The sequence below is a fragment of the Crocodylus siamensis genome, chromosome 3 (assembly GCF_052110815.1).
Source record: "Crocodylus siamensis isolate JL-2025a chromosome 3, ASM5211081v1, whole genome shotgun sequence".
Classification (NCBI taxonomy): Eukaryota; Metazoa; Chordata; order Crocodylia; family Crocodylidae; genus Crocodylus; species Crocodylus siamensis.
This window is the reverse complement of record NC_143397.1, coordinates 153,889,559-153,916,396: the sequence shown is the minus strand read 5'-3', so window position 1 is coordinate 153,916,396 and position 26,838 is coordinate 153,889,559. Positions and strand designations below refer to the sequence as shown.

At 37.9% G+C, this 26,838-nt stretch overlaps 1 protein-coding gene across 1 annotated transcript in view; it reads left to right on the top strand.

Annotated features, from left to right (window-relative positions):
• Positions 1-26,838, top strand: part of ZNF407 (zinc finger protein 407) — a 468,516-nt gene that overhangs the window by 289,968 nt on the left and 151,710 nt on the right. The window contains 2 exon segments of the mRNA XM_090039571.1: positions 3,554-3,637; positions 15,968-16,088. Of these exon segments, the coding sequence (XP_089895697.1) occupies positions 3,554-3,637; positions 15,968-16,088 (205 nt within the window).

Below are 26,838 nucleotides of genomic sequence, written 5' to 3'. Positions count from 1 at the left end.
GGACAGTGGCTGTTTTCTAATAGAAAATAAAGGATTGGTTTCCATGTCTTTCTACATTTGAATGCAAAATGGCACACTTGAAACTAATTCAAGTTGTTAAGAAAAGAGCCATTTTATATTACATTCCTGCTTTCATATAAACATGGCATGTTAGATCAACCCCTGTACAGCAAATGAAATATTACCTTTAGATTTTCCCAAAAGTTTTAAAGTTGCAAATTTTGAAGGTGTAATGATAAAATTGTTAAACACATCCAGAGAAATTAAATGTATCCATCGGCACCAAAAAAAATATGAAAAATTGTATCTAGTTTATGAAGAATTCAGCATGCATCAAGCTGCAGAGGTAGATATGAAATGCTATACAGTTGAGGCTAGTGACGCACATAATGAAAGTGTGTGTGTGTGTGTGTGTGTGTGTGTGTGTGTGTGTGTGTGCATTTCAGAATATAATACAACCAACAAAACATAAGTTACCAATTCACTAATAGGTCTGGAAGTGAGTCATACAGAAGATTTAGTATGTAAACTTATTTCTTTGGTTCCAAAATCAGGGGTCAGATCCTGTAGTTAGTAGCATTTTCACCTTAGAAATCTTGCTGACTTCAGAAAGACTTTTATCTGAATGAGAACAGCAGGACTTGACTTCAGATGAAAGCATTACACAGGACATGTTAATCTGTTTATTTTTAAGTGATTTTAAGTAATTTGTATCAGTGTTTCAAAAAGACCTTCCACAAAGACAAATACGAAACACCCAGCAAATTTGCAAGTTTGCAAAGGTACTATGCATATTGTGTCCTCATTAGTATACAAAGCTGCAGGGCACACTCAAGTCTGCTCAGAGATGTTAAACGCAACATGAACTAATTCATGACAATATATAGGTGATGAACAATTTCAGCATTTACCTTTTAAAGTATGAATTTTATGCTGGGATGTTGGGTATTACAGGTAGTTAGAAAGATTTATATTTAAAATTGATTAATTAATTAATGGAATTAATATTTAATTAATTATAATTGCAATTTCTTTTTTATAGCTTTTCTATTCCCTTGCTTTGATAAGTTGATGAACTCAAGCCGTAGAGAAAAGACCATGATACAAAAATCCAAGAAGAAAAAAAATTGATTATAAAGAGAAAACTCTATAAAAAGAAAAAATGTTTTACTTCAGTAACAAAATTAAGTGACATTTTGAACTAAAGTGGAGCTAATTCTAATTTAAAAATTGAACTGAAATGTATTTACTTCAAAAGGAAAGGCTCACTGTTGTAATTCCCACTGTTTTTCTGTATATTGGTCTTCGGGTTTTGTTTTTTGTTTTCTTGCTCTTAGTGACAGTTACCCAGCTAATTCCTGCACTATGTGACCAAAAGGTATTCTGTAGGTGTGTCTACATGTGCTCATTTACTGTACAGGAACTAAAATTACTCTGCAGAATGGGTGCATGTCTATATGCGCATGCATGTACTGCTCTGTAAATATAGCGACTTATGCTGAATTGAGCCTAAATGTCATAACTGCACCATGCAGGTGTCAAATTTATACCCAATTAGTTACTGCACAGTAATGCATATTTAGATGCCTTACTGCGCAGTAATATTGTGTGTGTGGACTGACATGGGACTAAAATTAGTCCCATGTCAGTCTGTACTCAGCGTTAATATGCTTTAACACCTGCACGTGTAGATGCTCATCTGTTCCTGCTTACTGCACAGTAACTTACTGTTAAGGAAATTTAAGCAAATGTAAATTCACGTGTAGACATGCCCTTGTGTGTAAGATACCATCTCAGAATGCCTGTTGCATTAGGGGCTAAATTTTCAAACTCAGGCTCTAAAGTTGCTAGTGTATGGTTTGGCATGCAAGTTTGTTCATAAAATATCAATGCTAATGTTACAAAATTTAGATTTGCCTGTGCAAGGAGCTTTTCTAAACACCTGACTACCTGGAAACTAACTACCTGTGAACATATATAACAACAAGGTTGAAGATGCTTTGAAAATTTGGTATAAACTGTCCTTAAAGCCAATGGATGATTTTCTCTATTTCTGTAACCAAGGGACCTCAGAATTGGGAATGCTGCTACCAGGGAATCACTGCTTTACCTGTGGCTTTTGCAATTTTATGTGTGTATATAGGCTGGAGGTGGAGGAGTAGGAGCTGCCACCTGTGGCATTCTTTTTTTTCATAGGCAGTTAATATCTCATTAACTTTGTTTTTTACTTATGCTGCTGAAATCACTTATAGCTGAGGCTCTGCACTAATTCCATAATGGATTGCTTGTACCAGTATAAGTGGAGGTGACTGCAGGGTCTGTGGAAGGTGGGAATGAGCCAGAAAAGTTACATAGTATGTTTGACCCTTCAGGACCTGCCTGGCCTCTCTATATACTGTGTATTAGAGGGATCCACATGTCACACGATATTCTATGAATCCTAAAAGTCCTTCCCCTGAAAGAAAGTATGAAGGAAACTATTAGACTCATCTGAAGCAGCACCCTGGCTCCTTGGTTCCCTTCCCATTTCTGTCACTGCAGGAAAGGGGATAATTTGGGTCCACATTAGTAAAGTGACTCATTTTGTTTTTAAAGCTGTTTTATAATTTCACTGGGTTGGTCCAAGATTAGCATTATTATTCTATAATGGCATTTCACGTGGGCCTTAAGAAATGAATCTGCTTAGCCATGCTAGTACTTACTAAGTAAAAATGCTACTGTGAATTGATAGATTGTATTTATAGGCAATGGGGCAAAATTTTGGCTGGTATAAAAATACTAAAAACTGAACATTTACATGCTTTAAAAGTAGTGAGCCTGCCAAATCTTTTTCTAATTGTTCCAAAGTTTGAAACAAAGGAATATCATTGAAGATAAATAACATGAGTTTTACTTCAGTTTCTGTAGTAATCCCCAGACTTGGGGTTTTTGTTTTTTAATATCATGAAAGTTTTAGAAACATAAACAGTACTGAATTGCCACTGGTACTGAATAATAGGGCTTTTATTGTTGCCTGGGCTTTTCAAAATAGTCAAGTAAATAATTTAATTTGTATGATTAAATAGAAGGTTACTAAAGAAGACTGTGTTCAAATCAGTTAAAATTTTCTCAGTATCCTTAATTTGTTAGTAAATTCAATATATTTTATTTAAGCAGAATCATATATACAGTATATTAACTTTTTCAGGCAATCTTTACTCAGCATAGAAAAGCCAGATGTATGGGAATTGTAAAAAATCAGGATATGCATAAAAACTGTTCAAGTGCATAAAGCAGCCCCATCTGGAAGACATCTAACAGAAATGAAGTTGTACAAAACCATTCCATTGATAATAAAGCTAATTTTTATGGGTCTGACAAGTATGTAATTATGTTCAGTGGTGCTTTTCAGATTTTATCACAGTCAATAAACCGCAGTGGTAATTTCATTCCCATTTGACATATTTACATGGAAACATTTGATTGGAGGAATTAGTAACCCTGAAAGCCTTGATAGATATGTTTTAATGATCTGTGACCTCCGCAGTCCCTCATCTGTTTATTGTTGCAACAGGCGAGAAGTCGTTCCTGTGTGACCTTTGTGGCTTTGCCGGCGGGACACGTCATGCCCTCACCAAGCATCGGAGGCAGCACACAGGTCAGTAAAGCTGTCTTTACCCTTTGGTATTTTTTTCTCCAGCAAGGGAATAACATTCAGACTAGGGAATTAAGCAAGTCAAATAGTACATTATAGCACAAATAATATATTGCTTCATTGCTTGCTTTGCTTTTTTCATTTTTGTAAACACTGTATAACAAGAGTTTATATTAAATGCAGTTAACTACACATTTTAATCATTTCTGTTTTTTTAAGCAAGGTAAAACGGTAAACTTCTGATATATACTTTAAATTAAAGCTAAGTACACTAAAGACTTTTTTTCAAGGCCTAGATAGATTAAGCAGTGTGTGAAGCTTTTGCAAGAGTCTTTCTGACGGGTCTCTAGGTGAAAATTAGGGACCGTATTTAGGTGATTCCATTATTTTGGATTGAGGCGTAGTTCAAAGATAGCAAAGCTGCAGTTAACCTTTTGCAGTTTTAAGACGGTTTGCAATTAATAGATGCAACTTTAAAAAATACCACATGGTTTGCTTATAGAGGAGGCTTTCTCTTCTAGGATTGGTAACGTTTTCATACCACCTAGTTATAAAAATTTAGTATCAGATAAAATTAATTGGGTCTTAGCTATACAAAACTAAAAAAGTATAAGTATTAAATATTTATTAATACATTTTACCTTAATTGTGCTTTTTAGTAGTCTATAGTAATTATTTGATTATTTGAGTAGGTTTTGCTCAAACAGATGCAGAAGTGTCACTTTTTAAACCACTGTCATTTTCATTTTAGTGACTAGCTTGAGGATAATATAATATCATCAAGAATTACTGTGTGTAGTTAAGTCAGCATTGTCTAATGTACAGTGGGCAGAAATTGTTAACATATTTAAGACTCTAATTGTTGCATCATGAATTTTCCATAGATTTTATAATGAAATCTCTATGGGGCTTTTATGCTGTGGCACTATGTAAACTAATTCTAAGTCAGGACACTCTGCACTGTAGACCAGAATTTTCTTGAGTAAGCCCTCACTGTTTGCTTGGAAAGCCTGAACCATACATGCAGCCATGATGTCAGTTTATTAAACCAAATACATTTGGAGGGAAGGCTGATGCTTACACAGAGGTGGGTTTTTCAAGACTAACTCCAAACATCATTACACAAATTTCTCATAAAGATAAATATACAAGGCCAAGCTCTGCACTAAATTACAATGATTGCTATTTCCAGGATTAACTTTTATGATAACAAAAGATTTACATATGTGAAAAAGGCTTGCTTCATTCAATTCCTACTTGCTGCTGAATGTTTGTATTTTTAAAGGTTCAGGATGATACATTCAGGAAATATAGTACTGTATTTTATCAGTGTATCACTCTCTGATTAATAACAACTGCTGTAATTAAGGTTGCATACTTCAGTTTTACCTTGCTTTTTCCATTTTCTGTACCTTTCAGACACTTTTGCCTATTGATCTAGAGTTTACTGGTCCTGGTCTCTTCTTGAACACTGGCTCTTTGGAGCATAAGCCTGTGCAGAAACAAGTCAGAAATTTTAGAACCTTTGAGCCATGGATCATCTTTATGTTCTGTGTTTGCATTTCACCTGGCACATTGGGATTCTGATCCAGAGGTAGAACTGAGAAGTAGCAGAAATGATAAAACATGTGTTTTGGAATAGGAAAATGGGAAAAATTAAAGGATTTATAGACATATTATTGTCTGCTCTGATGCACTGGAAATCCAGCACATCAGAGCAGACTTGGTTAACTGAGTCTGGGGAGCACAGAAGCTGATGCACCCACACTGTATTGCATGCATTCTTCCAGCCTTGTCAATGGCTGCCTCACCCACCCCAGCATCCCAGCTCTTTAGGAAAAAAAAAGCCACGCACTCACCGGGTTGCGGGGGGGGCAATCCCCACTGACCCACACTGCTTGGGGGGCTCTGCCACGAGCCCCCAGAAGCTCTGATGGCCACTGCACCAGCCGGTAAGTTCAGGCTTTTTTTTTTTTTTTTGGCTTTTTTTTAAACAGCTGGGATGCTGGGGCCAGGCAGGGCAGCCATTGATGGGGCTCGAAGAGAAGGTTGGGGTTGGGGGCTTGTGGGAGAGCCCCCCAATGCAGCACAGGATGGTGGGGGGCAGCGGGGATCGCCTACCCACCTGGCAGGAGCAGGTGAGTGCAGGGCTTTTTAAAGAACCTGGGATGCTGGGGCCAGATGGGGCAGCCATTGATGGAGCTGGGAGAGCACGTCAGGGGCACTTAATGGGGTTGGGGGAACAGGCAGGGGTTGGGGCCTGGCTGGGGTCCCCATGACTCCCTGCTTTTCCTCTGGGAGTCAGAGTGTAACACTCTTGGATATTTCTTTAGATTTGTTTATGTGGAATGTGAACACCATTTCAGTAGCGAGCAAATTTGTTGGTGTATATATACTAGGCCTGTGCGAAGCATCTAGTATTCACTTTGGATTTGGATTCAGCCAATTAGAGCAACAGTGATTCAAATCACTGCCCCAAATTGATTCAGCCAAATCTGATTCAGAGATGCAGCAGCTGCTGATTCAGCCAAATCTCCAAATCAAACAGGCCTCATCCCCCACCCACTCTTCCAGCCCTGTCAATGGCTGCCTCGCCCAGCCCCAGTGTCCCGGCTCTTTTAAAAAAAAAAAAAAAAGAAAAGAAAAAAAAAAAGCCACACACTCACCACTTGCTGCCAGGTAGGGGGGCCCCCCATTGTCCCGCACTGCATGGAGGCCTCTGCTATGAGCCCCTAGAAGCCCTGATGGCTACTGCAGCATCTGGATAGTGCGGGGCTTTTTTTCTTTTTCTTTTTTTTTTTTTTTTTTTTTTAAACAGCCAGGATGCTGGGACCAGGTGGGGCACCCATTGATGGGGCTGGGAGAGCAGGTAGGGGACAGGGGTACTCAGGGGGGCTCGGGAAGCAGGCAGGGGATGGGGCCTGGCAGGGGTCCCCCTGTGACTCCCTGCTCCCCCCCTACTTACCGGCATGAAGCCCAGATCCAGCTCCCTGCAGCGGTGAGTGGGGACTTCCTGAATCTTCAAATCTTTCTCTGAATCTTTTCCAAATAGATTTGGAGGCTTCAAATTGAATTCAGACCTTTTTATTGGTCCCCCAATTCAATTCAGATTTGGAGATTCGGCTGCCAAATTGGGCCAAATCTCCTCCAAATTGAATCAGCACCTGAAGCTTTGCACAGCCCTAATATATAGATCACTCTGTGACCAAGTATGCATCTAAAATTATCGTCATCCATAGCAGCATTATTTCCTGTGCTATATCATAGGCAGAATTTACTGATGGTTGAAAAGAAAATATGTAACATGCGAGTGCTGATAGAATTATCAATGTGCATAAAAAGTTCCAATATAAAATTAATAGATAAATTTACTATTATAAGGTAATTACTGTACATAAAAAGGAACTGAAAAATGTTTCAAGGTGCTGCACATTTATCCAGAATTGCAGGAAAACAGTATGTCATATTTTCTCACATACTACATGCTGCTTCCTCCCTCCCCTCCCCACACAAACCAGTCACCCATTGGGATGCATGTATTAAGTGAGGAAGCTGATTTTCTGCCAATAGAAGCACCCTGCTTTGATTCCTGCTCTACAGTGCGGTAGCTGTGACATTACCATTCAGGCAGTTGGGAGAGTCAGTTGATTCTCACATTATTCTTCACTTCATAGTTGTTAATGAACATGTCTCCTTTTTAATTGTCTTGATGTTCTGTTAATCAAGCTAACCTTTCTTAGGGCAGTTTTGCTGTTTGTCTCGTCTCCCTCCCATTCCCCAGCCTTGGAAATGGTATTTCAAAAACAGGGTAACCCATGGATACCAGACTTCAGCAGTAGCTATGGTTTCAGCTTAAATTAAGCAGGAAAGGGAGGGTGAATCAGTTAAACATGTGCTCTGTCCATGCTCTGTGCAGTCATAACTCTTGAAACAACCTTTTTTCTTCATTCTGCCTTCTAAATTAGGTGTATTATATTGTGGGGCATGTTGTATGTGAGAGTGCAATATATTAAATTGTTACTTGAGAAATGGTATGTGATCACATAGTTAAAGAAGCTGGATAAGGCCTCCAGCTCTTTTAAGTTGGTATAATTCCAATGGTAAAACACTTTAGCCAAAGTTTCCAAATACAGATGAATAAAACTAGATACCCATACCCGTATTTAAGCACCTACATTAAAATGGACTGTTTTTTAGAGCTTAATACCTAAAACTCCCATGAACATTGAGAGCTGTTAATAGCCAAGGTGTCTCAAAATCTGGCTACTTCTTTTAAGTGTCATTATTTACAGTTAAATGCTTAAAGTTATCTTAAAGATAATGATTGTTGTAACCATGTATAAAACACTGTTCTATTTGCTGGATGGTATTTGCCCTCCTCTTGCCACCCGGGTGGAAACTTTCTTGCTATGATCAAAGGCTTTCACAGGTTATAGATCATTAAGCCTGCATCCAGCAGGCATAACTTTATATTTTATGTCAGGACTAGACTCTCGTTATTACTTTGCTATTAACTTTATACTATACAGGAAGTATCTCGGAGACAGAGGGATCTATCTTTTTGGCATTTATCTGCCTCTGTGGCACAAACAATCAGAAATGATTCTTTAGTAGAAAAATTATCTGTGTCTTATATTTGTTTCAAAGAAAATGGCACAGTCCACCTTTTCCCTGTGGTCTTTGTGCTTATGTGGGTTCCATGATATTCTTTTCCAATGCACAACTTTATCTCACTTCTAAGCTACACACACCACTCCTTGTATCTATATTTCTCTTGTGTATCACTGGTTGACACGGTTTTCCCTGAGCACAGAATGCTCAAGCAAATTACAATCAGGTTTGAAGAGGATAGGTATCAAAAATGGTCTAAATGGCTTAAATAATTCCATGCTGCAATATAAACTGTCTAGGGGGCTGACACAAAACATCTCCCAATCCAAGATTTACTTTTATCACCTGTCAAAGACCCTTGATTCAAGGGCAAAGGAGCAAATCCTCGCATGTAGTTGGGAAGTCTTGACCAGCTTAATAAGCCTTCCCTTCCCCCAGCCTCAAGGCATCAGGTATATTGGTATCCATGAGGAATTTTCAGCATATTTGACAGATGTTTGACACGAGGGACGACTGACTCCAGGACTTACAACTTATCCGTTTGCTTCTGCTCCTTTATTCTTTGTTCTGCTCCTTTTTTCTTTAGGCAAGATTTTGCTACTCACATGAAATAATACCGGACTCTGTATAGTCTCATTTTCGTTGGGGTGATTACTTGGAGAGTGAAAGTGCTATTCAATATGTGGAGGATCGCAGAATCTGGCCCTTTGTCTCTTACAGAGCAGAACATCTTGAGCATTCAGTTTAGAAAACAGAGAATGCTGTTCAGAAGTGAAATGTTTTTATTTTATATATAGTCATGATAAACAGGAAATAAAAATGATTAGCCTTAACAAGTGACAGTGAATGCTTTCCCCTGTTGCAAATATGATACAACACCACACAAGACCTCCTTGATAGTGGTATACTTCATGGTGAACTAGCATGTATGTTTGCATGGCAATTCCAAGAGAAAGGAATAATTTAATCCTTTGATTTAGTAGTTGGCATTTCTTCTATGATGCAAAATGAATGAATGAAGCAAAAGTTTTACTTAGCAGGTATACTCGCTCTCAGTATAGTGGACACTTTCAATGCACAATGACCCTGACTTAAAAAGAGATGTCCTAGGTTTCTCTGGTGGTACAATAGCTTCTTATCCAGATCCAGTTCTGGTGGATTAATTTAGAAAATTCTATGATAATTTCATCAGCTCCAAAAAAGATTAGTGGGGCCTGAGAACTTCAGCTGTTTCAGCACCTTTTATTTTCAGGCCATAAGTCTTCTGTATTGTTAAGAGACCTTGTCAGATTGAAATCTCTGTTCTTGTGGAACATTTTGAATTAGACAATTGTGGAACAAAGAAATAGTTGTGTGTCAATGGGAGCTGGAGTGAGGAATCAAATCATTGCCCTTTATACAGTACTTGCAGGGTTGCACACAAATTGGTGTTATGTCACAACTAGAATCCAGTTTACAGGACTACAGTAATGTTTGTGAAGTAGCAATCCTGCTACTTCATGGCTTAGAAGGGAAGTTTCTACTTCACCAGTTGTCCTGGGATCTTACTGAGCAAATCCTGTTTGTTCACGTTTTGTGCAGGTGAGAGAATCTGACACAAGACCCATGAAAAATTCTGCTTGAAAGCAGTACTGCAACTTTTAGTGGCTGCTGTGTATAAAATTAGTTGCATTCCATACAGAATATAAATAAACACGTTTTTTTATTAGAAAATTAAATACAATAAATAATGTCACATAACAAACTGCCACAAAAATCAGAGAAAAATAAATTTGGTAAAGTATATTAAACTAATTTTAAGAGTCTCCGTTAAACTTCCAATTAAGGATCTGAGATTTAAGGCTTGAAATCTCAATGGAAACATAAATTAAATTACTAGTTGAAAGTTAGGTTTTCTGTTCTTGAGGGAAATTCCACAATTCTGAGGGGGGAAATGAAATATCAATTTCAGAATGAAAAGTAGAATTCTTAAAATGTCCAATGGACAGAAAAATCCCCAAACTCTAATTTAAGAATATTTGAAATATTTCATTTTGAAATTGTAAAACTAAAATAATCTGAAGGCCCAAGCTCAAAGGCTTTTGGTTTCCAGGGTTTCTGAGTTTCCTAGCTCATCATCAGCACTTGTTGCTGATTGAAGGGAAGCCCGTTGGGCTTCTCAGAGCTTTCAAGTAGCCTGATTGGTACCTGATCCCAATACCAGTCTCTTGGGTGTATAGGGAGGGGGGACCTGTAACATCTGAGATCTCTGGCTTGGTTCTCAGGGAAGAAGACTGTGGAAGAAAGGCTGGAAGCCCTGAGACCTCAAGCCAGAATTTTCTGGACTCTCTAGCCCCTGTTTCAGAGTCATTAGCCAAGCCTCAGCAGAGCTGCAGGACATACAAGCCCTTGGCCTGCACTGAGGAAGTCCTCACTGCTGCCCATGGAACCAGGGTACCCTAGCAGTCCTCCTAGACACCTTGGTAGGAAACCAGGAAGTAGTCCATCACAATTCTGCCTATATCTCATCAGAAGTTTGTCAAAACCAGTATGTTTTCCTGAAATGTTTAAGTTTTGATGCCTAACCAGCTCTAGCTTTGGCTTACAGATCCTTGCTAATTCATTGCTAATCATCTCTCTTCATTTCTCACCATGAACCTTACTCTTTTCTTTCTCTGTTTTCTTCACATAATCTTGGTGGTTCTTCTTGCCTCTCCTGTCATTGGCATGGTTTTGACTTCCTTTTCCAGTGGTCTGACATTGGAGTAGTTTTACCATGCCTTCCTAGTTACTATCCATACAGCACCAGTGGATTTGGTTTAGTATCATATTACTGACTAGTTAAATACTGTACTTTGCTGTGTTAAATCCTTGATTTGCCTTTTATATCAGTTAGTGTGTGCTTAACATTGCAGGGTCTTCCTATAGACCAGTGGTCTCCAAAGTGGGGTGCATGCACCACAGGGGGTACACAAGACGATCCATTGGGGTGCGGGAAGAAAATATTAGAACTTCTATTTATATTTATGTAAATATACATATATTGGGGATGCGTGCTCAAAAATTTTTTACTGATGGGGTGCGCAATCAAAAAAGTTTGGAGACCACTGCTATAAACAACAATATGCAGTCAGCTGCAACTGCTTCAGCTGTAGGTCCTTGAGGAGGATCAATCAAACTGATGACAATATAAATACAGAATCTTGTAGAGGAATCTGTAATTCCATATTTTATTTTTCTGATCTTAGTTTTATATATGTATATATATCACAGAAGTAAGAGTGTTACAGGACATGTTGTACATAGAAGTTCCACAAGTTAGCCAAACTTAAGGAAATACCTAAGAGGTTTGTGTCTTTGTTCAAATACTTCCATGAATTTTTGAAGATGGTGGTTTGCACCAGATTGCTGTTTGTGTGATCAGTCCCATTCGCTCATTCCAATCTTGCACTCTTCAAGACATTTATAGGTCAATGTAATAAAGAAAGAAAATTTAATAATATATGTGTTTTTATCCAGATGAGTGACTCGCTTTGTGTTTCTATTTCTCATGTGAACTGCTCTTTGACTTTAATGTGCAGTTACATTACTCGGCACTGAATTTAATATATAATGTAGCCTCTTCCCTTCAGTTTTTCTCCACCACAGCTCAAAATAAATGCTTCATACTATATAAAATATAGTACAGTAAGTCATGTGCTGTTTCATTAAGAAGAAACTTAAAATTTAAAGATACTCTGTGTTATTTTTCATTTCCAGTTAAGCCAATATTTACAGGAGAATGCTAGAAGAATCCAAGCTGAAGTTTGTTTTTTTTCCCATGTGTGTATTGAGCGGCAGATAAAATGAAAGCTGAGATTTAGTTGGTAGATAAGCACATGTAAAAGCTTGGAAAAGTCAGTAATAAATGTTAAATAGTTGAAGCCAAAATAGCAGGATAAGAAAGTAACTTCATACATGATATTTTGAACTGACTGCAGTGGAGAGAGCTGAGAGATGGGGGTGCCAGAGGAATGGTTGCTCAACATTTATAAATTTGCCAAATTTGAACCATGGCAATAGAAATCTCCTTTGCCAGTGGCTTAAATAAGGGCTAGCTATTTTCTGTTCATGAGTACTTTGGATTCCAGCGAGGGCATCAGCTTCTATGCAACACATAAGAATCATGACTAGGTAGGATGCTGGAGCTGGTAGCATTTTGGGTCAAACTGGAGATCACTAACAAAGACAGATCCTTGACTCTGGAATTTGCTTCATCCTTTGTTTTAGAGCCCAGGTTTGATGAACTGTAGGGCATTCCTGGGGATTCTAGTTAATAAGGTTGGAGGTAAGGGAGAAGGAAGAATTTTCTTTTAATAATCTGGGAAGCGTTTATGATTATTTTGACCTCCAGATATGTAGATTTTATTGCCCTTTCACCTTAGAGCTTTGAAGCTGTACTATTTTACTTATGAATCAGTCAGTCCATGCAGCTGTCTCTGAAAAGACCCTTTGTTCTTGATATGGCTTCTGTGTGTTGTTCTCTGGATCTTTTAATAGTGGCTTGATATTAAAGGGAGGTTGTTAGCTGTGTTAGTCTGAAGTCAAGCAAAAAACTGAGTAAATGTGTACCTTATAGACTAACTAAATCAGAGGTGCATAAGCTTTGTAGATTACCCTGCCCTCTGCTTGGTACTAAAGTAAGCTAAATCACATGCGGTAGGTATTCATTGAGAGGAATAGTTTGGGTGGCAGCAGTAGTCCTTTTTCTTTGTACATGGCATGGTTTCCTTCTTGTCTGCATGTTCCTTTTGTCTGGAATGTTTGGAGACATTCAGAGCTGAGCTTACCAAGTAAACCTGAATGTTTTCCTACTGGCTTGGTTACTTTTCCATACGTAAATATTTGCCACCCTTATCACAGCTCCTAAGAATGGCAGGCAGTCATTTTCCACCGTTTAGTTGACCTGTTGTTGCGTGGTGCTGCCATGATGTATTTTCTGTCAGGTGAAATTTACACATACTCCTCTTGACAGGAACAGTTAGCCACAAGGATTTCCTAAGGAGAAACTTCCTCATGCAGTGGGTGAGGATTATCATTTTTCTTTTGGTCATGATGGAATTTCCAAACTCTCCTCGTTAGAGTGGAACCTGCCTAATCTGTCAGCCTCACTGGCCTGCCCCAGTGGAACAGCAGAACTTTGCTAATATGTGCTCCAGTGAACTGCAAATTTGAAAATCTTTCTGTGCAGGTTTGCATGTTTCCATTTTCCCAAGATGCAGGTTAGCAAGGCTCTGATGCCTATTAAATGAAAAGTGCGAAAATAAACAAACAATCAGGTAACTATCAATAAAAATATTTGCAGCATCCAACTTGGGCTTCACATATTCCTGTCGTCTTTAATGCATATGGCAGAGCAAACCAGGAGATAGCATAGGAATTTTCAGTTCAAGAACAGGTTATCCAAATGTAGCTGGGGAGTGTGTGGCATCCCAGAGAGTTTAATCAGGACAAAGTCTTGTCAGCCAAGCACCTGGAAGAATCAGTTGCTTCAGAGAAGAGGAGACTGAGTGTCTAACAGGAAAATCCCATTTAGGGCAGGAAGGGTATACTTGCCAACAGTCACAATTTGTCCTCTACAAGAATTTCTTCATTGTGTCCACCCTCTCACTCCTCCTTGTCATGAGCAACAGGGTATGAAAAACAGTTGCTGAAATTCTTTCCAACAGCTACTAGAAACAGTTGCTTCAATATTTGATGAAGTTCTCAGAGGCTGCCTCTCCTTTCCCTGTCTACTTATCAATGAATCCAATGTTTGCTTGCTATTGCTCCTCTTTTGAGCAGACCTTTTAGGACTAAGAAACCTATGGTTAAGGCTTTTTCTGACACGCCAACTTCTTCTGATGGACTCCTCAGGATTAACCTAACCTTTCTTTTGGGGAATATTGCCGAGATGGAAGTACCACCTATCAGTAAGGTAGTACCTGATTCTTCCCATTATAATACCCCATTTCACTTGATTATAACTGCAAAACTTTAATGCTTTCTACTAAAACATTAGATGCAGGTGTCTGCCTCAAGCTGTCTTTTTCTTTCTTTTTTGAAGTTCAGCCAAAACAGTGCATTTTTTTTCAAAGAATGTATATGAGGAAAAAATATCATTTTGTCTATGTGAAAAATCCTGGCAACTTTTTCTTTAGCTGTTTCCAGTGACCCCTTGCTTCATAGTGTAGCAGGCACTTGATAGCTAGCAGGTAGTGGACTTCTGCTGAAGTGCCTTTTGCTGTCCATCTGAACATTTGTCCAGATCTGATCAAATTATAAGCATTTGAAATCTGAAGTTTCCATGTGGTCCTCAGAGATTTCATCATGTAACTTCCCTGAAGTTTCTGTCTGTACTGGCCAGGATGGGCAGGATTTACCCAGAAATTGCAGGAGTGGCCTATTGAGGGCTGTAGTGCATCTAAGTTGAAGCACATGAACTGAAAATTGGGAGCCTGTTTCTCCTATACACTTAGTAATCCCCCTGATAAGTTCAGGCAGTGTGGAGGGAGAAACTGCTTGATTCAAATGCACAGAGGAAAGAAGCTTCACATGCAGAGGGCTGAGGCTCATACAGAGTAGAGGGAAACTAAGTACATGTGTTGGAGGGTGGTGGTCAGGAGTCTGAACTGGGTGTATTTGGTGAGGGGCTGTGACTAGCTGGGTACTGAAAAGACTGAGGCTGAGTACAGATGTTCGTTTCTACCAGAAGAAATTTCTTCCATTAGAAAAATAACCTGGGACCTGGACTGTATAGAAAATGCAAGATCTCCAGCCAGGGGGCAGTTAGGGAAGCCCTTTGACAGCCTATCCTTTCCCCTGCCTGGGAAAGAAGCAGGCTGTCAAGTGGTAGTTGGCAGCTGCTGAAAAGCAGCAGCTGTCCCTGAGAGCTGAAGGAGAATTCCTCTACCATCCCACTAGTCAGCTGATTAGCAGGAAGGGGAGAACAGGAGGAGGATAGCTTCACAGGAGAATAACTCCATTCCTTGTACTCCTCCAGGCTGACCTGGACTGAGAATAGGACTGATAACTAAAATAACATCATGCATTGTTGTCCTGGTCATGACCCTGCCTCCACCATTGATTGACTTAACTTTTCTATAGAGTTGTTCCATTAAAGGACATTACGAGCTAAATCCTGCTTTTATCATATACCCTGGACCATCATGGCTACAAAAATAGTTTCATAGTTTCTAGGGTCGGAAGGGACCTGAGTAGATCATCTAGTCCGACCCCCTGCCATGTAACATTAACTTTATTCTGTCTATAAATTGCGGCTGATGATACTTAATTATTTCCAAGTCTCCTCTGTTTCCCCATCCCCAGTTATCCCATTTTATCCTGCTGGACACTACTAATGAGTCTGTAATAAGAAAGAAGCACTATATTAACTCCCTGCTTAGTAGCGCACTTGCAATTAAAGAGGAAGAAGTGCTTTGCATCTGTGCATAGTTTTGTGTACCCCTCACTCTTCTGGGCAGGCTGCTCCAATACCCTACAAAGAAGCAGCCTGCTGCTAAAGTAGGTAATATAATGAAAGTTAGCATAGAAGCATTGTATTATTAAGATAAGCTCATTGTATTAGGAACTGCAGTTGGCGTTTGCTCATGTGATACATATGGACTAAAAGTCTAAGTCAGGGAATTTGCCAAAAGTCTGGGCCTACCTTCCTTGTCTGTTGATTAAAATTAATAATGCCAATCTTTTCTTATCATCTTCCAGGAGAGAAACCATTCAAATGTGATGAGTGTAACTTTGCATCTACAACACAGTCACATCTGACACGACATAAGCGTGTCCATACTGGAGAAAAACCTTACAGATGTCCCTGGTGTGACTACAGGTAATGAGACATTAACAATAATGTGACAAGAGAAGGGTTAAGGTACTCTGATGAGGTTAATTTGAAGTCACCAGTAAAAATATATTGCCATTAAAACACCATCAGTGCAGCAGTAATTGCATATTAAATTAGGAGTTAAATTTAAAATCTGAATCTCATAGAATTTAGGTATTACTTTACAAAGAAAAAACAAATGATGGGAAACCTTTTAATGATAACAGTATAATGCTAATGCTGAGTGTTTGTTTCACAGCTGCTCTGGTGTCTGTTAGAATTCTCCATGGTGAGAATACTTATCTGCATTGCCTTTTCAAATCAGCTGCAGTTTTGAAATTTTTCTCGGTTGAGTTGCAGCTATTCCAGCAAGAAAGAAAAAGTCCCTACAAAAGGCTTAGCAGCCTCAGTACCCATCAAACACTTAATAGAAGTGAAAGCAACTGGAGTTAGTTAATGCATTGCTGAGTTTGGGGTTTCTGCTACAGTTTTTCCTTCTGCTTGCCAGCCTGCTATATTAAGTGAGGGCATTATGATGGGCAGAGTCTCATGAGATGCATCAAAAGCCATCTTATTTTGGCAGTGTCATGGCTACATCATTGCCTAGGAAAATAGAAAGTTAAGATTATATGTTCATGCCTTATGTTCATTATAACATTCAGTATTAAATGATCATATAGCAATTCTCAAATTCAGTGCAATAGATCATTTTTATGCCACCTGGAATATATTCAGCATATAATAGTTCACAATACTACGTGCTGTGTACACAGTATTGTGTACTGCTTTGTATGTGCCACACCGGAAAGTCTAGGCAGAATCATTCCAATATGACTTTATGAGAATTAACTTCCAAAAATTAAAAAAAAAAAAAACAGTAGTCCATTTGAAAAACAGTATGTAATTAAAAATTCTTAAAATGCATATACCAAGCCGGGGGGTGGGGGGAGAGAAGGCAGGCATGCCAGTACACTATTTATTAATTTATTAATTTATATACCCTGGACCATCATGGCTACAAAAATAGTTTCATAGTTTCTAGGGTCGGAAGGGACCTGAGTAGACCATCTAGTCCGACCCCCTGCCATGTAACATTAACTTTATTCTGTGTATAAATTGCGGCTGATAATACTTAATTATTTCCTGGGTCTATTTATTAATTTATTTTTACTTTGGTGAGCTGACCATGATCCTTATTTTAAACTAATATTGAATGGAATGTCTGCAACTAAAAGGACAAAAAATACAAACTTGAAGCTAGGCACTACTAAAACATTTTTTTTACACTTTAGATGTGATAAATGGAAGGAAACTCCAGACCTGTTAGGGAATTGCACAGTTTCTTCTCTGAGCAAGTAAACAGACATTCACTTTTGATTCCTGGAGGGGCCCAGGCAAGAAGCCAGGGGGTGCTAAAACATGCTTCCCTGTCAGCTGGAGCAGACAGCTCGGGCCAAGGCTACCCTACCCACCCTTGAGGTGGGGTGTGTGGAGGAGGTGCAAAACATCCTGGGATGTTTGGGAGACTGTGACCCTGGAAGTGATCTGGGACAAAAGTTCAAAGAACTGATTTAATCTAAATCAGTTAAATCTGATACTACATCCATTCAGGTTGATCGTAAACTGTTTCTGGCAATTTTGAAAGCAGTTTATGTGTGCTGAACTTCTGTTGCTTTACAGATTTCAACTGGTTTCTGGTCGCTTATATCGGTTTATGTGTAATTTCTGTCCCTAGCCTAAAAAGGTGTAAAATGAGAGCACCTTGAAGTAGCAGATAGATGTCTTTCCCTTGACTTCATTAGGCTTTGGATCCAGTTAGGAGTGAAGCAGGGTTTTATGATTAATTCAGTGTCTCTGAATGTTGACGTTAAAGCATGTGCATTGCAGGAGGTGATGGCGGAATGAATATGGCAAAGCACCCAATGAAGGGAGAAAAGTCTTCCTTTCCAGTGTCTGTGACAAGGGACATAGACTAGCAGACCTTACATTGGTCCCTACTCAAAGGAATAACGTCAATAGATCTAGTTAGGGTATGTGAGAAGGGTTATGATTATCTGAAGGGATTCATTGGAAGTCACCAGTAAATGGGAATGCTGCTTACTGATAACAGTAGTAAAAATGTATCACTAGAGTCCACAGTAGACAAGGTAGATGGCCCTTACAGAGATTTGCCTTTTTCTTTTCCCACTACAGAACATGCAGACTTGAAATAATTGTATCTTATAATATGTGCAGTGAACAAGGCACAGCTGCTGGCCATAATTTTTCCCAAGGACAATTTCCAGCATAAGGTAGAAGTCCCATGACACTTCATACTTCTATTAGGATTCTAATATATTTATAGTTTCTTTTTCTTTTTTAAGAGAAGAAACAAAGGAAGAAAAATAATGTCTCATCCAAAATACCCTCTGGTCATCTCCATTCCCCCTTCTTATTTGGGAATGCTTTGTCCATTGACAGTAACGTCTCAGTCACTCTCATGGACCCAGGGCGACCTACCCTTCGTTCCTGTGATGGGTGTACTCCTTTACGTAGAAGCTTATGCTGCTCGAGTCTAACAGGAGGTTCCTTCTGAGCCATGAGAGGTGGCTGGCATAGACGCAGAGATTTAGAGTTGCTGCAGTTGAGAGAGGCACCCTGCAAGGCTGCTGGGGAGCCAGGAGTGGGGTCGCTGTGCTTCAGAGCACAGCAGCCTTACATCTGCCTGCCAGCTTCCATAGTCCTGGGATATTAGCCAAGCCTGTTGGCAGTTATGTTTTCTACACTCCATCCGCCTCTCTCCCTTCCTCCCTGTCTCTCTCTCTCCCACTCCCTCTCCACTCTCTCTTTTAAAGTGGCTAACATATTGCCCTCCTCTTAATTCCCCCATTCTCCTCTCTTTTCAGGAAATGGTATTGGTGACTCAGCAGGTGGTGCTCTTCACACTGATTCAATAGTAAACCAAAGCCTCAGGATGCGCTATTCTGCTGTAGGTGTCTCATACATGGGACGTAAAAATCAAGGCATTAACTATTTGTAGGCATTAGAAAACACTTTTTGCAGTAGTAAAAAATATCAACCTTTTTGTATGCCGGTTAAACTCTTACTGAGGTAATTATATCCTGCTATTCTACTGTTAGCTCACCCAAACATGTACTTCAATGGTTGCTGGACTCCTTAGATATTGTTGAGTGGTAACTCTTAACAAGTGCAAAGTGTCTAATGATGATCATTTTATCTCCAATGGGTTGGATTCTCTTCACTTTGTGTGTGGAAATATAGAATAGTGTTGCAGTTTTAATACTACCTGCATGCATTCCAGATAGTAGTTTTGGACATTTTTTGAATGAAAAGATATTTATGTCTAAATAGAAGATATTTTATCATTTTTAAATTCATTAGTTTTCAGGTGTCTCTTAGAAATCAAAACTTAAAGAGTTTTGCTGCTTTGGGATGATATCATTGTTATTCAGTATATAAGAATGCTTGCCAGTGAACGAAAGGCTAGTTAACCTTGACTAGGAGTGCAAGAACAAATGCTAATAAAAGAAACAAATCTGAATTTAGAAACTGTTGTTACTAGAATGTGGAATATTTTTTTTTAACTATACAGGCACATATCACTTGTCTTTTTCTCTTAGCAGCAAAAACTAAAGTGGAATAGACTATAAGATACCCAGGGAAAAAGATTGTTTTTGGCTGCATAGAACAGAAAGGAGAAAATCTTCTCTATAACTCAGTCAGCAAGGGAAATTCCTTTTTTAACTGGCGAAGACTTGAATGGCTGTGGTTTGCTCAAGTGAATGTTAACTACTTTCAGACTTTTATCACACAAATTATATCATTCTTAATATAACATGTAGTCTCCAGAAGAAAACAAGTGTAACATTTCATCATATTTATCCTATTGGTTTGTTTATATAACCTAAGTTTATGATTATAGTTCAAAAATTGTGCAAATATGCTATCTTAGATTTTTAGTCATTTGCATTTTGACCTTGTGATATTTACTTTTGTTCCTCCAAATCTATTGCATATAAATTATATATGCCTGAATGACAAAGAAATGATCTTTTAATTTTCAATATCTGACAATAGTGTTCAAGTTCTAACAGTAATGATAATTATTTATGAAAGAAGGAAAAACCTTAAAAATGAGCAATTCTCATATGGATTTTTTCATAAAAGTGTACAATTGGTATTTTCAGCTGGTGTGTGGGGGGGGTGTGTGTGTGTGTGTGTGTATACATATCTGTGAAAATCTATATATACACAGGTGTGTGTGAAATATATGTATTTCAATTTTGTCCTATTAATTTAGCCGATGACACTTCATTCTATTTAAATATAAAAATATATGCTTTTCCCCTCCATTTACTATCTAAAATCACAATATGTCCCTCCATTATTAAATCAATGCACTTCATCATACAAAAAAATTTATTCACTCTTAATTAATGTTCACCACAATTTTATAGTACAGAATTGGTCTCATAGGGCCCTCTTCCACCATTACTTATGCAATGCTTATCTTAGATTTCTATGTCATTTAAGAGAGATGTGTTATGTGGCTAAACTTTTTAAATTGCATGAAATTGGTGTTCAACTGACAAAAATATTGTTTGCATTTCATAATGGGCACAGTAACAAGTAAGAAGTCGTATAACTTGCTGAAACTGGACTAGGTCTATGAGCTTTAAGTAGTAAAACTGGGAAAATTATATTCCAAGGCCAGAGTTTTTAAACCTGGTTCCTAAAGTAAGTGTTCATATTTAGGCACCTAAGTATTAATAACCAGATTTACAAAAGTATTGAGTTCCTTTTAATTCCCAGTGAAATCAGTGGGACGTGCAAGTGCTCGAAATCTTTTGGTGCTCGGAAGCTGCTTTCACATGCATTTAAATGTACATGTAGGAGCCTAATTTTCATCAAGCAGATTTCATATTGTAAACCTGAGCCCCAGTAGAAGCTATTGTTTCATATATCTTTCATTATTTATTAGTCAAATAACAGTATATACCCACTATACAAAGAATGTACATCTTAATGCAATAGAGACACAGGTTAATAAGTTTTAAGATTGTATGAGGCCCAGGCCTGCTTTTCTAGCACACCAAAATCTCCCAGTGAAATCCATTGGAGTTTTGGGGACATGAACAGAAGATCAGACTTGTGATATGTAAACCACACATCTCCATAATTTACTGTGACCATGACATATCAGGACAGGTATAATAACTTACTATAAGTCACCAGTGTTCTTAAATTAAAGAGAAAGACACTTGCTCCTGTGAAACACCACTGCACAGTTTACAATTCACTCTTCATTTACACAGAGTACCCAGGGAAAAAATGGAAGGCAACATCCACAGGGTTGATAATGTTTTATGGTAATAGATAAGAGACTATACAAGCTTTATAAAATAAACAGCCAAGCCAGCAAAACAGCATTAATTCCATAAATGCACCTTTCCCTAAAATATATCACTCATGAAGGATGTCTTACCAGACTAAGGATAAATAGTATGCATTTTTAATATAATTATGTAAACTAAAATAAATATTTTACATTTATTATGCATAATAAAATAATTAGACAACACTCTACAAGGGATTATGGCATCTGAAATTCCAACTGCAGAAGGATTCATTGCATAGTTTCAGCAGCAACAGCATCCTGAGTTAAGGGGAGTGACTCCACAGGGGCTACTTTTCTTTTTTGGACAGCTTCCCTAGGGAATTCCTATTTCCTTTTGACTTATGGTGTATGTTCATAGATTGCAAAATAAGGACCAGTTCATAATTTGCCTGAGGTCATTGCACCTAAGTCATAAGAATGTACGAAGTAAGTGTTTTCCCTTTACATATGCTATAGCAGTTTTTAATAACCTTTCAATTGTCTTGGTACGATTACGTCAGCATTTGTAGTATTCCCTTAGCTATACCAAGAATAGCTAGGAAATATTGTAACTGCTGAGGTAACAGTATCGAGTTACTTAAGGCCAAAATGCAAACTTTGCAAGGGCGACCCCAATATGAAATGATGAAATAGAGTTTTTCATTAAAATTCAGTATTTACATACTGTTAGTACAGAGTGATATTTCAGAAGCCATACTATTTCCATATACTTACAGTAAGAAATATCTTTGGATGATATCGTAGTGCATCCATAAGTTGATGTTGACTTTAAATGGGCAACATTATACATAATAGACAGAACCGCATATTTCCATATCAGAAGAGCAGAGTAGGACAAAGAGGACATATATTTTGTGTTATTGAGCTATAGTTAAGGGTAATAAGACATGCTCATAATAGACCAATTCTGGCCTTCAGCAAGGTACTGAGAGCCTTCAACTCCTGTTCAAGTCAACAGGAGATGTTGAGGGCGCACAGCAGCTTTCAGGAATAGGCCCATAAACAGAAGATGAGAGTGGAAGCTTTAGAGGCAAATTGTGCTAGTGTGTGCAGGCACAGGCAGGCATCGGCATCTCAGAACATTATTTTGCCATTAGTGTTTAATAAATATTTAGATGAAGTGCTTGGTCACATTTATTTTAATCCATAGCCTCATGGTACCATGTAAGTCATTCTAATGAATGCATAGATAGCATATTCAATAATTGTTAACCTTTTTTTTATTATATATTTTTAATGCTTAATAAAGATTTTTTTTCTACTTACCTAAATTAAACCTTATATTTTATGTGGGTGACTTAGAGGGGAAAAAACATGAAAGATGACATGACCACTGCTAATAAACTAGCTGATAGCCTTGCCGATCAGCCTAACTGATAGACTTCACTTCAGAAGTATTTTCTAGAGTCTAGAATCTGGTGAAATCTGAGAGCATTAAAAAAAATAATGCAGTTGGTCTCAGGCTAGCTGCATTGGTTGTGAGACGTACTCTGCTGGCAAATCTCCAGTTGCATTGGTGGCAGCCTACAAAGGAGCTTAATTCCTTCCCTCTAAAGTCTCCCTGTTTTCTTGGCCGGGGGCAAATGTCACTACGGTGAGTGGGTTGAAAAAGCAACTGTACTGATTAGAAAATGTGATTATCCCTTAAAACGTAAATATAGAATTGAGGACTGTGTGTTTCTTTATGAAGTTGCTCTATCTGTCGAAAGTGTTTATGCAATATATATTAGTATAGCTACTGTGACAAGTTTAGTTCTTTTCCTTATTTTTACTGACTAGCCCTAGTACATTCTTGCATTATATTCATTCATATACACTAATGCAAATTTCACGTTTGTTTTAATGAATAAGCAAATTGCATCATTCAGTATGAATTAGGCTTAAGCATCATGCGTATTAAAAATTACTGAATGCTGGATTCTTAATTTTTTTTTCTTTCTGTGCTTTTTTCCTAGTTTCCAGCTTTTTCTTTGAAACTGCAAGAATTAGAATCTTGCTTTTAATTTTAATGAAAGCTGAGGTTTTCATGCAGTTACCTGACTTAAGGAGCTGGGATTTATATTTAAAGTCCAGAATCTACTTAAATTACTCAGGTACAACCCATTGACTTCAGTGTCACTAAGAGCAGAATTTAGATGTAACTTGTAAAAATTCCTATGTAGTTAGATCCCTACCAGCATTTTGTCTTGTGTCTGCTGTGCTCTGCTTTCCCCACTCAGCCATTCCCAGGCCCCTGAATTATTTACCCAAAGCTGACTCCCCAGTGCCACCTAACCATGGGACTAATCTCTAAACCAGTGGTTCTCAACATTTTTATACTCAAGGTACCCTTCCACATCATGTCTGAATTTAGTGGTATCATGTTTCAAAAGCTAATTTCACTTTATTTTTAGCTACAACAAATAATAGAGTAATTCTTCTGTTGCAAAATACTCAGAATGACTGCAACACGTCAGAATATTTTTGACACTCTGACTTTTATTTTATGAGTGTATAGGTTCTTGCACACCTAACTGTGCTAATATTGCTCAAGGCTCTTAAAAGTAGTATCTTATCACATCCCAGAGTGCTACAGCACACTGGTTGATACTCACTGGTCTGAACTCATATTTCTTTTGCAGTCTGCTCCCTACTGCTCTCAAGTACGTTTGAATCTTTGCTCAGTCCAAAAAAACAAAGTTTTGATATTCACCAAATTGGAACAAGTTGGTCCCATGTAGTGGAATGAAAGATTTTAAGGTAGTTTTCCACTTACACTATACATTTGATCTTCTTCCAACTCAGATTTGTTTCTATCCACCACACATCATTATCGTTATATTTCGTCTGTTGCATACAGGCTTGCTTTATATTCAGTGTAGCACAAACAGTCCTTTCAGGCTCTTTATATCAGTAAACTTCAGTAAACTATTTGGAAATCTTTTCATTTAATAAAAAGTAAATATAAATGTCATTCCACTTTCAAAATGAGTAATAAAGCTGTGGTCTTAAAAATATTGTTTTAGCAAAACCTCTTGCTATATTCTATGGATCTTTCTGTATTTCCATGAAAATTAGTATTTATTTTAAAAATTTGTTTGATGTCTACAAGTAAACTCTGTTATTTGTTGAAATAATTGAAGCAGAAAATAGGTAATTAGGATCATTGATTAATTAACACCATTTTGAAAAAAAATTGACCATACATTTTTTTTTACTGACTCTTAAAGTAGAATCAAAATAAACATGTTTATTTAGTTTATTATTCCTTAGTCCCAAATCCAGTCATTATAGAAGGACCAAACCTATCTTTGGGGATGGTCATTCTACAAGGAATTACTGTGGACAGTCCCTTGAGTAGTAGTTAGCAATCACTGTATATATTATGGTAGAACAGCAAGCCTTAGAGATGAAATTAATAGAAAATAGTTTTGACAATAGTCTGTTGCATTATGTCTTATTCTCCAGGCACTAGAGCTATTATCATGTAATAAAGTTTGTGTGTTTGACTGTGTATAAACCAGCTTTTTTCCATTTGGACTATTACATCTATTACACAAAAACTGCATTTAGATAACATTATTATATTTGCAAAGTTATGCAGTCAGAAGCTTAGAAATTCCAGAATTAAAATTTCTGGTGCAATCTTAACCTGGCTTCCTTGTGTACGTGAGTTGTACTATGATCTTTAATTGTATGATCGCATACTCTTTATTCTACAGAACCACATTATCACCTTGTACAAATGCACATAGAATCATTTACTTCAATGGGATGACTGTGCCAGGTAGCCTGAGCCAAGTCTGTAGAATATTTTTAATTGTAAATTTAATTTTTTTGAAAGACCACAGAAAGTCACCTTTGATTTAAGCCCTGTGTGTGTGTGACTCAAGAGGGGAAAACAAACGACTTCAATAACAGTTCCAGACAGAAGGAGGGGAATATTAACCCCTTAAAAATAAAAATATATATATAAACATGGAAGATAAAGGACTACAGGAAAAGAAGTGCTGGGGAAGGGTTTCTTCTCTCTAACAAAAAGAAGAGTAGTACCTAGTTATCAGAGTTTTTCTGTTTAGTTTTTATGGGGCAAGGTTTCTGTCAGTGTACAGCAAAACTGATTGGGAATATCCTCACAAAACATGATTTCATTAGAAAATGACATTTTGTAGAAACCAGAATGTTTTCCAGGAACGCACTGATTTTAGCAAACTTCTTATGGTCCCACAGAAAGTATTTTTGTTGTCCTTCCTATCACCTTGTCTGATAAGCTGCTAAAGAGACCAGGTTTTCAGAGCTATCTGGATATCTGGGCTCCATGGATTCAGGAACATTGAAAGTCCTGCATTGGGTTTCCCAGATCTGCAGCCTAGGGCTAGCTCTGTCATGCAGACTGCCCAGCCAGACACCAGAAATTCAAGGGGCTGTTGCCCTGGAACAGACCTGCAAAGTGGGCTTCTTTAGTGATGGTGACTTCTATCTAAGATTTCTGTCTTAAAGCTGAGAGACTGGAAACCTTGAGTGCTCACAGATCCAGGCAGTTTCTGTACTTTCAAGGCTACTGTTCAATGGTGGAAAGAAGAACAATTAATAAGAACCATGTCAGTCAGATCCACTTAGGGTCCTGGGGAGCATACTTATTTTGGAAGCACTGTGACTCATTGTATACCAAAAAGAAATTACTTTTTCTGGAAGATTTCAAGCAGCTACTCATTGCTATTCTGTCCAGTTCTGGGATCCTCTTTCCATAACCATATTTACTTGAAGATGGCTTTGAGGCTTTCAATTCTTTAGCTATTCAGATGGGAAGGGACATCATTTTTTCTCCCAGCTAGATACCGACAGAGGTGTTGACAAAACTGTGGAGCACTTCTGTAAACCCCTGTTTATCATGGAGCCTACAGATTCCATTCAAGTAATAAGGTTATTACTCAGAACTGGGGCATTTGATCAGACTTTACATCTTGGACCATGAAATCAATGTAGTCTATGTCACTTTTTAGGTCAATGTTTCTCAAGTAGGTTGCCATGACATTTAGGGGTGCTTTGAGATCCTTTCAAGGTTTTCACTGGATATTCACTGTTTTTATATTATTCAAAATGTTCTGATCTGTTGTTATGGTTTTTCTGAGTCCCTTGCAAAAGAAGAATTGCTGTATTATTTTTCTGTAGTCAAAAAACAAGAGAAAACAAAGAGCTGCCATTTTTCAAGGGGTGTCTCAAGTCTAACAAAGTCTTATAAAGCTTGAGTCTAAAAAGGTTGAGAAACATTATTTTAGGTCTTTTAATTTTTGGTTGGCTTTCATTATTGAACAAGAAACTTTAAAAGAGTTATTTTTCATTGGAATTCTTTTTTTTTTTTTAAAGGCAGAAAAACTC